General features: G+C 41.8%; 1 protein-coding gene across 6 annotated transcripts in view; it reads left to right on the top strand.

The window, feature by feature from the left end:
* opa1 (OPA1 mitochondrial dynamin like GTPase) overlaps positions 1–6,318 on the top strand; it is a 37,006-nt gene extending 30,688 nt beyond the window's left edge. For all 6 annotated transcript variants that reach the window (XM_051376598.1, XM_051376604.1, XM_051376601.1 and 3 more), the window contains 2 exons: positions 3,926–3,999; positions 4,170–6,318. In XM_051376598.1, coding sequence (XP_051232558.1) covers positions 3,926–3,990 — 65 coding nt within the window. In that variant the 3' untranslated portion in view covers positions 3,991–3,999; positions 4,170–6,318. The remainder of the gene's footprint in view (positions 1–3,925; positions 4,000–4,169) is intronic.
* The last annotated feature ends 5,825 nt before the right edge of the window (positions 6,319–12,143 follow it).

The raw sequence follows: 12,143 nt of genomic DNA, 5'->3' as shown, positions 1-12,143 counted from the left end.
TACAGAAGAGTGGCCATCTCCCATAGTAAGAGGATTAGTTTTTTTTCTATCTCACAGTGAGTTGCAGGCCTCCCTGTCCTCTCTCTCTCCTCTCCCTCTCATCTTTTTCTCTCCTCTGTTCTCCCTCTCCTCTGTGTTGGCTACTTGTCCAGCAGGGCCACGCAGTTTCACAGTCTAATTACAGGTCAATTAAAGGCTTTGGGACTCAGCCCTCCTTCTGCCAGCGCTTCGGCCGTAGCAGGCTTAGGGGACTCTACAGAGTGAGAGTGAATGAGATATCATTTCATGTGGAGATCAGCCGAGAGAAGGCCTTGAAAGAGGGGATTGGGGGAAAAGGCTCCCTTCTCTCTCTCTCTCTCTCTCTCTCTCTCTCTCTCTCTCTCTCTCTCTCTCTCTCTCTCTCTCTCTCTCTCTCTCTCTCTCAATGGGCGGGAGTCCCTCCACCCTCGCCAACCCACACAACACCCAGCATCTTAAAGAAGGGGCCTCTGGGATAGAGGCCAGAGGATTATGGGAATATTCATGACCAGATAAAGGGGTGAGCGGTTGAATGACTGTGTTTTGGGGCTCATCTCTTAGGTAAACAGGGGCCTAAATGGAGTTTTAGATCGCTACTCCCACTGCTGCTCAGCGAGGAACAGGCAATGGTGACTCTGTCCACTGTTTTTTTTTTGTTGCATTTCCACACGGACGGTGAAAAGAAAAGCCTTGTTGTGGCCTCTTGCTGCTGTCTTTTGGTGGCAAACAGATGGTGCTGGGGGAAATAAATATCTGTTTCTCACAGTTTTTATCCACAGAATATTGGCTTTTCTGAAAGACGCCATTCACATTCTCCGGTGGCCTCCTGGGCTCCTAAAAGCTGCTGAGGGCTCATTTTAAAGTCATTAAGCATCCCGCTGGAAGGGAGTGGCTGATGTGTTTTTCTGTTCTGGCAGTTTCTTCTCTGACTCACATTTTGAAACTGATTATACTTGTTCTAATATGTACTTTACTTTTTATTTCTCCAAAATGTAATTATGCTACTGTTACTTCTGCACTGTTGGCCTTCTTGGTTGTCGCTGTAAATTTGACTTGACATTACAAGTGCTGTCCAGTACAATCACAGTTCTGTGCTGTGCTCAACTAAAGCTCTAGATCAGTGATGGGTTTCCGTTGCCTCAGCAGCAGGTGTTAAAGAAAAAAAAGAGTGATTTTCAGCTTCCCACCGTAAGCTTTCCCAGCCAATTTGGCCACGTAAACCTGTGTCTTTTCATATCACAAGCCCTCTAATCTAAGCGCTAGACCACTGCAGCCCCCAGTGATTTAGCAGAGCTCGTTGTCCCTGCCCTGACAGTTGGTAGGATTCCTAATGTTTAACCCGCGTTAAGCGGTCTGCATCTGAAACACTGAGGCTCCACAGACAAACTTATCATCAGCCACATCTAAACCCAGTTAGAAGCTTTGAAGCTTGAGCCAGGGGATTTCCCATCTGACAGTCAGTACCCTCCTTTCCTCACACCAACCAAAACTCCACCCCTTGTACCTCACATCTCTTTTTCTTCAGGTCTGACAGATGTTGGTAATCCTGCTCTGATTGGCTTGGATTGAGTTATGTTGTCCTGTGGTCAGGGCACACAGCCCACGCAGCTACACTCAGTCAGTTGCCTTTGAGCCGTGCCCTGCGGTGGGCTGCGTGTTGGAATGGCGTACCGCAGGGTTATGTTTCATTCAACCCCACACCTGCTGCAGTGACTTGTCAGCATGCCCCTCGACAGGCCCCCTTAATGCCTCCATTAGGTGTTGTAATCTCCACCTAACGCCCTGCCATTTTGCCTGAGTGTGTTAACAGAGTATCAAAGGCTGGGGATTTTTTTTTTTTCGCCACCTGCCAGCGGTGAGTGTGTAGGAAGGTGAAAAAAGGTGGAGGTGGCATGACTGTACAGCTCTTGCTGGTTTTCAAGACATTGGGGTGGTTTGGTCTGTGTGTCTTTCAGGTCAAAGCTTTTCTGGCTGTCAGTTAATTTTTCTGGCTGTCAGTTATTTTTCTGCCTACCTGTGTGTGTGGATAAGCTCCTCTTGTGTTATCCAGCAGTTCTCAGCTCTGCTAGTGTTTCAAGATGTGTGTGGGGGTGTGCCTGCATCTCTCACAGCCGTGTGCTTTTCATCCATCAGGAAAAGGATACCTCAGCAGCCGTGCTACCATCAAAAGGGGGCTGCACACGAGCCCCTGAATACGATATTTAGTTTCACTCCAAAGCACGCACACAGTTATCACCTTTGTGCCGACCTGAAATGGACACTTAGGACACTGTTGCTCTGAGCTCCAAAACCACAATGATTTATCTGCCTGAAAACAGGCAGGTCTTTTTTTTTAAAACTGTGTTTCCATTGGGCCTCCTCGTAGGAAAACAATCGACAATAGGTCGCCTATGGATCTCGTGTGGCTGATTGATAAAGATAGAGCAGAGCTAGTTTGTTCTTCAGAGCCGGTGTTTGAGTTTGTGCTTGGGGGAGATCCAGACAGATTAGTGAGGGTGACAGGGAAGCTGGAGAGCCAGCCAGGCCTGGAGGTGCAGCTGGCATTGCGAGCCACTGCTTCCCTTTTCTCTGTGTGTTGGCCCACAGACTTCCTTCAGCCACTGTTTAATCAGCGATTAAGACTACTTTAGATGGCTCGCTCATCTCGTGTGACAGTACATGTTGGGTGGAGGGATTGCTCGTCTTATGCAGTCTCTGGACAATAGGAGTGTAATCATGAAAAGAAGTGACTGACTGTTTTTTCCAGTAGATACCCTCCCCTCCTCCTTTCATGTAAATGTTGTTGTTATATCTTCTTCTGTCCATTTGCAGCGTGCCCGTGAGGTGCATACCATGAAAAGGGGAGGGTGAGAGCTTTGATGTGGTCTGTGCTAACTGGGAAAGGGTACACAAGTCTTCACCATCAGACGGTGAAGGTGGTCTACCTTGAGGTTTGGCTGTCGCTGTCAGACGGGACCAGCTGGTGTTATGGTGAAAAATGTGGGGGGAATTTCCACCTGCACAAATATACTGTAGGGATGGTAATATTGTTTAATTGTTCTCGGTTTAAAGAGTAGATTTATTACCTGCCACCTATTTTAATGAGCTTTTATTATACGAGTCCAGTATAACAAAAAGTCTTGTTTGCCAGTCTCTCTGTGGTGCAACATAATAACATTAGACACAGTAGGAACGTTTTCAATACAGTTGTTGACAAATAAAATACAAAAACACAATAAGTGAATAAAAGTTCTTGGTACAACAGCCCGCTGGAAGTCCACCTCCTGCCTGTATGCTTTCTCACGCTGTCGCTGTAGTCTCGTTTGCCGATTTGATCATGGAGTTTGTGTTGTAGTGCCGCTCTAGAGCTAGCAAAGCCGCTGTGCCAGTGCGCGCAGCCTTGTTGAAAAAAGGAAGAATGTTGCTTTAGTACTTTTTATGTTTTAGTGACCAGAATCGTTGGTAATGTATTGGGCTGCAACTAATGATTATGTCCATTATCAAGGAACCTGTCAGCTGTTTCCCTGATGATCGAGTAATCATTTGATCTATAATTAAAAAAATCTTGTTTTGTCTGACCATAATCCGAAAAGATCAAGGGTTTACAATGATTTAAAAAACAGAAAATCAACAAATCCTCATATTTGAGAGGCTTTTCTAGTTGTTATTCGTTACTCAGTCACTAAAGTGTTTGCTGATTAATTTTCTGTCAATCAAATAACTAATTATTTCAACTGTACAGATTACTCTCATAGACGAAAAGCAGTAAATCTTTAGCTTAAATATTTAATGAATTACTAAAATTGTTGTTTTGTGTTTGTTTAGTTAATTGACATTGTTTTCAGTGTGTTTGGTTTTTGTCAATATTTTGTGGATTTATCAGAGCTTTGACTAACCAGTCTTGTTTGGTTTGTGTGCTTTTCTGCAGAGAAAGTTCGTGAGATCCAGGAGAAACTTGAAGCCTTCATAGAAGCTCTTCACAAGGAAAAATAAGAGAACCAGGTATTCAGCAGTTACCTGTACTAAAATGATCATCAGCAATGCAGCAAATTAAAATCAATAGAAGTATTATTGGATTGTGAATTGAACAATTTTGAAATAATAGTAAATAACAGTAACTGTGTACTGTACGTGTATCTGATCTGTAGTTCCTTCTCCCCTTTTCTTTACAGAACTATTGAAAGTAAATGTATGGATCACAGCAGAGAAATGCACTGAACAAAGACAACTAAATCTGTAAATGACCGTCATCACCCCCTGGCCCTGCCCCACCACTCACCTGATTTTAATACCCAACGCTTGGCTTCCTGTACCCCTTCGGCTCTGACGGAAAGATGGACCTTGACAGAAGGATAAGATGGAGGAACAGTTGTCAAGCTTTCTGTTTGATTTTCCATTTTCTTTCTTTTGTCTTGTGAACTGTCCTGTTAACTGGGGGACTTCTGCACAGGAGCCCAAACAGTCAGATCAGGAGGAAAATGAGAAGCTTGCACAGTGTTGTCAGACATCTGACTGCTCATTTTCAATAAATGAGGATTGTGTACATGTTTATCTCCCCAGTTTTTTTTTTTTTCTTGGTTTTTTGTGTTTTTCAGCTGATGGTCTCTGTGTATATCTGATTATAAGAGTGTGTGTCTTCACTGAACTCTACAAAGAATCACCATTGTCACTGTTGCTGATGGGTGAAGTAGCCTGGAGTTTCATACATTTATCTCGCTTGGTGCTCCTAAAATACGCCATGATACCTACCTGGTACAAAAGAAGTTTTTTTTTTTTTTAGTTGCACTTAGGATCCAAAGCACTTAAGTCATCCATCCAAGCTGCAGGTGTACTCTACATTAACTCCACATGTACCCTCTAAATGAGATGCGTGTTCTCAACCTCAGCCTTTAGAATCGAGAATAACTACCTGGTTCAATATGCAGCTTCCCTCCAGTCAACACTCTTCATTGTAACACCACAACAACCACAACAAATTAACAGGATCAGCTTTGAAATAGTTGGAAACAATACTATGTATAGACTTAATTCTCATTATTTTGATCTAATGGGGTTTATTTGACAATACTATGTTTATATGTCTGCCAAATGTACTTAACTTACCTTTATGTTTCTGTCTTTGTCTTTCTGTGTGTGTGTGATGTTTGCACCTCCATTATTGTACATTAACATTTCATCTGTACTCTCCCTGTGTTGCAACTGACAGATAATAACAACATCCAACAAATAATAGATAGATGGATTTAAAATGTAATTAAAAATAAAGGCAGAATGTTTGTAGATCATTTAGACACATAAAGCAAAGTGCTGTTTTTAACAGGTTACTCAATAGCCATATTACATCATCAGTTAAAAACATCTTTAACGGTTTAAAAATACATTATCAACCAGTTTAGATGTATATTTAATTTGATTTTGAAAAGCTACGCCACCGTCAGTCAGTCCTCCACTTTGGACCAGGGATTTAGTCTTTCCCAGTTTAATATCCAGTCTGTCTTTACGAGTTGGTCCAGTTACACAGGAGTTGGTGGGTTGTCTTGAAGCGTTTCCAATCTGCACCAGGTTTAATGTCCTTTGTTAATTTGGCACACCAGTTATGTCTCCATACATGTACTCATGCACTTTTTCTCTCCTGTCTGCGATTTAATGGTAGTTAAGATCTTATGTCTCTTGCTACTTCAGAGAATGAGACCAAACACCCAAAAAACTACAGAAATATTTATCTCCCTTTTGCAAATTAACAGGAATTGTCCACATAGTTAAGAAAGAATGAAAATATCCAACATGCTAGTTAATTTAAACTCTTTTAGAAGTCACTGTCCAGGGCCAGATGTTTTCACAATGCTCTCAATCTTGTGCTTCTTCCTCATTTTCCTCTTCAACCGCTTAATTCGCATCGTCTCTCTTTGCACCTCCACCATTTCGACTATTCTGACTCTTTCCATCACCCATGTAGACCCCCACTCACTCTTCCTAGCTATAAAAACAGTCGGATGTTCGACTAAATGAGGAGTGAGAGACTCTGTTAGCCCTGTTCTTTCATGCATTCATGTGTATATGGGTATATATATATAATACGCCGTGCATTCTGTACAGGTACAGTTAATGGGAAGTCATGGAGTCACTATCATGTACAGCACGTGTATGCAGAGTGAGCCACTTGTGTAACAGAAAACCGGTGAGTTGGTTCAAAAAATGTTTTATGTTGTAGAAAGTAATGTTTGCATGGTGTACCCCATCAGATGTGCTTTATTTATTAAATTTGTGTTTAAAAGAAAAAAGTGAAAATAAAATTGACATAAATAAAAATGACCTTTTTTATGACGTGTCAGCTTCTCCAGTCACAGTCAGTTAAACCTATTTGCACATTTTAAAGTCTCCTGCTGTTGAGGTCATTGTCATCCAGTTCAATATTAGAAGTTTTTTGATTGTTGCTTTGAACAATGTCCATTTCCCTGAACCTTTAGTCTGTGAGAGACTTAGATAAAATTATGAAAGCTGACAAAACAATCTCATCTCAAGGTCCATTTAGTAGCGCTTCCATATAAGATCTTCATTCGCAGATTCAGTTTCAGTTATTAGTCAATTAGTTATATCATTGAGCTTGTTAAGGAATTCTCATCCATGTCAGCTTAAAAGGTTGAGGTTCCAAGATCTTTCTTGACCTTGAAAACAGTGAACAAAACAGTAACTGTTTTTTTTTTTTTAACTTCTTAACCAACATAGACATGAAGTTTTTAAATGTACATTATGCAAGATTTTGGTATTTTTGCAATTTGGCCTTACAGTTTTCACTTGCACCAGTGTCATAAAAATGGGCAGCTGTACATGTGCATTTGTTACATTACTTATGATCCTGTGCTCTGAGCTCTCAGTCTGGGTAGTGCTGCTAACTAAGTAACAGCAGCAACAGTTAGCAGCAGTTACCTCAGCAACAAGGAAAGCAAGAATCGCTCCATCAGAAAACTCTTGCTCCATAAAATATGATAAAGTTTCACCAAATTCAGTGACATAGTTAGTGGTGTGTACTAACGGTCAAGTTAGGTGATCACCAATGCTTACACAATTCATCCTCTTGGGATAAAGAATCAGAATTTCAGGGTAATGTGTTTAATAGTTGTTGAGATATTTCAGTTAAATAACAAGCTGGCATGTTAAAAATAATCAATCACCTTTGATGCGTTGCTTCACACTCATCCTTGTAGAGTTGTGTTGCATGTACATAGATAGATATACTTTATTGATCCCAAGCTGGGAAATTGCAGTGTGTTTCCATTACATAGTTTGCTGTTATCCTACAGCTGGTTGCCTCTGGATGCAGTGACCTGTGTGCTGATGTGATGAGGCCTCTGCCCCAGGTCTGGGCAAACCCTCAGAGTATTTAACTCTGCAGGCTGTTATTTAAACCCAGAGCAGGCTGAAGACATGTTGCAGCCTTAAGGCAGCAGCTAGGGAGAGGCAGACAGGCAGCTGAGGGCCTGGCTGATTAATAAGTCAGAGTCCAGAGGTCCTCCACTCCTGGGCATCCTCTCTTCTTTCACAAGAGCCCGGTTGTTACTTCATCTCCACATTGCTCTAAGGGCAGCACAGTGGGGAGGAGGGATGTAGGGGGGAGGCAGGCCTCATCCTCACTACCATCACCTGAGGCTTTACACATGGAGATAACTGCCTCATGTCAACTTTCTGTTTTCTGTGTGGCTATTCTATTCCCCTGTTTTCTTAAAAACAAGGGAAAAGGAGTGAAAAAAGCCTAATGACTTTGTAGCAGCCATGAAAAGAAAGGGGGAAAAGTCAACCTTCAGCTGAAGGCCTTTGTGCTATCAGATAGCCACGTTCTGGGAGGAGGGAGGCCGGCAGGGACACACTATACACCATTAGCATCTGCAAAGACCGTCACGTTGACTAATAGCCAGAGCCACAACGGCACAGTGGTTCAGTTTGTGTTTTCCCCCAATCCCCTTTATGCTGGTGACACAAAAGCAGCCGGGCCAGACCTTTCAAATATGCCACAGCAGCGGACGTGCACAAAGCTTCATTTCTAGTCTTTCTTAAGAAAAAGAAAAGGCCGATCTTGTTTCTTCGTTTTTTTAATCCCCCACCTCATCACACAGACACATTCTGGGTTCTTTTGGCAGGGGGTGTGGCGGGCCGGTATATGATGAAAACGTTGAATAAGTCTTAGAAAAGGGCAATAAATTGTGGGGATGGGCGTTTTTTGGCAGTAGCAGCAGTGTTAGCATTTGTTTGCCTTCTTGTTGGCGATGCTGGCTTTGTTCTCGTCTTTCTGTTCCCTCTGTTATCGAGCTGTCGGTTGAGGTTGTGGGAGAGGCAGAGATTCTGGCAACCAGATTAACGTACATGGCTGTCAACTGATGGGATCCTGACTCAAATTGGCTGTTGGGCACTGCACAGCTGCTTCAAACCATCCTCAGGTGGGCCTTTACCAACTATAGTTATAACTATAGTGGTTTAAGAAGTCCACTTTAGAGATTGTTTAATTCATTGTCTCTTGTTAGTCAGGAAGCTAACAAAGTCATAAACAACACAAAGAGAAAGATATATTCCTGTGTAGTGGAGCAAGTGGAAGTGGAGTATCCTCCCAGAATAAAACAGAATCTGTTAAGCTCTAAAAGTAGTATTTTCAATTTCAGTTTGCTTACTAATTGTCTGTAATTAGATTTTGATAAAAGTGACTGATTAAAGGCCCTAAAAAGATTTTTTAATCAGCTTCTTTACTCTGGGAAATTGAGTCCCACATGAACACGACATTTTCTGGCAAAGTTCAAACTGATTTTCTTAATTCCGTGTTTCCTCTCAGCTCTGGCTGGTGTCGCCTATTTCTGTGCACAAGTCAGTTTATAAATATTATAATATATCAATATTATAATCAAAATATAATTTCTCAGTCATGCTGAAGCAAAATAGTTTTTTAGTGGTACGTTTTTAATATATAATAAACTTTTTTTTTCTTCTAGCTTTTTATTTTGATTGTTGCTTATTTATTAATGAATATTTAATTGTATATAAAAATTATTTATTTTATATAAGAGCTCTTGAGATAAATGTTTTGGGAGCTTTACAATATAACAAAAGTAATATTCTTATATGTTGATTACTGGGATTGTGTCATGGCTTTGATTTTTTTAATTAACCAGATTTGAACAATACTTTCCTGTCTTAATATAATTTTTCATGCATGCACAGTAAATCTATTACCTATTACTGTTATTTTCTCAGTGTCTTTACAACCACTGAAGCACCATGACGCACCAGTTTGTTTAGATTTTTGACAGTAAAAGAAACAATACTTGATCACTGAATGGTCCATTTTGATGCACTGACTATAACACACACTGACATGAGAACCTCTCAGGACACAAGAGACACTGTATAATTTTTGAGGAAACAATATAACACATAAAAGACACTGATTTGGCCTATGAGAGTCACTTATCAGCACTTCAGTCAACAAGTGCAGATAAATACAGTGGATGTAAATCTAACACTTTGCGCCCCGGGAGACAAACTGCCACAGTTGAGTCACCGCTGATGAATCTTATCAGAGGCTTGTTGAAGCAACAGGCTTCCTTCTCTGTTTCAGCCAACAAAACCTTCTACTGTCCCCGGGGCCCGCTGCTTTCTGCCCTGCAGAGAATAGCGTCACAATTGGCCTTTGTGTTCATTATGTTGGAGGCATCTTCCCATTGCGCTGTGGGGTCCATTCCAATGCTGAATTAGGCCCATGGGGATTTTAGCCAAGTCACAAAGGTCAGTGACCCTTCTTGTCACACCCCCAACACACACACACAGACACACACATACACAGAGCCCTGTTCTTGTTCTGTGTGAGCTATAAATTATGGCAGCACTCAGCACTTAAATGTAATGAAATGAAGAAGGCTCGACCGTGTGAATCCTGTGGTGGTCCTGTTTCTGTATATGTGTGTTTCCACAGGGGTGGCCAGGCAGAGGACCACTGCATGTTCTCACCATTCCAGTCTGACGTCCACCCTGAAAGAATCCATAAAATGACCTCATCGTCTCACGGCACGGGACGTCATCAATGAATCAGCCCATTGTGGAGAGAAACAGCCTCCATTAATAAATCCCTGATGGTGGATCTATATTTTCCTACTAATCCCCCAAGATGCAGGGTGTCTGCTCACACAAGGGGTCGCCCAACACAGAAACAGAAAAAAAAATAAAATAAGCTAGACTGTCACTGCTTCTAATATCCCATTAAAGATTTACCATCACATCTGATTAGTGAGGACAACGGAAACCATTTCTACCTGGCCTTTTAAATTAGATCCCAATGTACAGTATATATTTGAGAAATGAATCAGTTAAATGTCCTAGTTCTGAGCTTCAGACACAGATAGTGTGCACAATCCCATACCAATACCAAATACAAGGAAATCTGAATTTATCCTTGATGCCACAGCAATAACTAAATGTGACAACATTCACCTGCAGCAGCTGTCATCTCTGCTGCTAATCCAATGTTAGCATACAGAAATAGCTGATTTGATTATAATTTGGTTAAACTGAAATGTGATGGAAACAATCCAAAAACAGGTAGGTGTTAAAAATGCATTTTGGACATCTGCTAAAATCTGTTCATATTGCTAATCAGATATTGGTTACATCATATTCCACAAACATCAGATATCAACAAGAACTGAGCCTGTAGTGTGAAGGCTATCTTAAAGACTGTGACACTTAAAGGAATTTAGTTTAAGGTGACAGGTAAAGTGTGACTGAGACAGTGGGTATAGAAATGAAAGGGTGTGTGTACGTATGTGTGTGTAACAAGAGAGGGGTGGGAACTTTCCTCCGCAGAATGGAGTTATCCAAAGTTGCCATGGAAAAAGTGATCGTCGCACAAACTGTTTCTTAATCGAGTGGAGGTCTTAGAGAGAGGGAGGGACTCTGAGCTTTTAGCACAAGAAGCGGCTCTGGGTATGCATGGACTTAGTGGGATTATGTGAGCATTCATTGCAACCAGTGAGGCCAGCAGGTGAGGTCTGGGCTCAGCTGCCTTAGCCTTTAGGTAAACACAGAGAAGGGTTGCCAGATCCTGGCTGTGTTGCCAGGCTGAAATTGTATCTGTCCACACAACTTACGTCAGTCAGGCTGATCTGCCTCCTCCTGCAGGGTGGCGCTGACAGGGGGCTGCACTTGTTGCCGGATGGGGGACACTGAGGACCGGCTTTCATCGTCTAAGTGCCACAGTGAGGCCGGACCAAAAACGGTCTGGTGACATTACTTGACTGGCCATCAATAGTATCTTAGCAGGCGCTAAAACCAAAAGCAAACACAGTGAGCCCAAATGTTTGAGGCGATGCTCTGTAGCGTTAGCAGCATCGTGAAATGACAACAGGCCTGGTAAAGTGATCAAGTTTGTGAGCTTTTGTCTCCCTTCAGGAAATCCTGATCTGATTTTCGCTGAGCTTATACTTTAAATTAGATTTGCATCTTCTTACAAGCCTGTTTTACATGTGTTCTTGGAGTTAAACAGTAAAACAGGCTTATCTATATAAATAGTTCAGTGTTTTCCCAGAATACTTCGATTTCAACCTGCCTGACATCACATCAGATTAAGACGAGAGGATTGCCAAGTTACACATTCAGTGTTGTCAGGAATTCATGCACATTTGCTTCACACACAAGAATTTGTTTCTTTCACATGACCTTTGCGCAAATAAGAGTTGAAAATAAGATAAGAAGAGATTTAAGAATGCGTTGAACTGAATGAAGAACGGCTCTGAGAAGGTGAAGTTCGGGAAAATGAACACAATGCCTGTTGTCCAGAGAACATCTTGTCCTGATTTACTGATGTACATAAGTAACACACACAGGGGAGGGAACGTGAACGAACATTGAAACTAAACTGCTGTAGTCATCAGTGTGCAGCTGTCCGGGGATAAACTCTGATCTACTGGCCACACAAAATGTGAGCTTGTAAGCTTTTGTGGGATTGATTGTTCATTCCTACATATTGTAAAACTGATCTTTTAAAGTGAAATACATCTTTGCAGCATCCTATCATGTCATCGTTGTGCTCCTCCTCCGCTTTTGGCACTCTGTTTGTTCACCTGCCGGTCAGTCGTGTCCGGCCTGAAAGGCCACCGCTTCGCCCCACT

This window comes from Dicentrarchus labrax, unplaced genomic scaffold (genome assembly GCF_905237075.1).
Source record: "Dicentrarchus labrax unplaced genomic scaffold, dlabrax2021, whole genome shotgun sequence".
NCBI classification, from domain to species: domain Eukaryota; kingdom Metazoa; phylum Chordata; class Actinopteri; family Moronidae; genus Dicentrarchus; species Dicentrarchus labrax.
The sequence above is the reverse complement of the archived record's forward strand: the minus strand, read 5'-3'. Positions and strand labels throughout refer to the sequence as shown.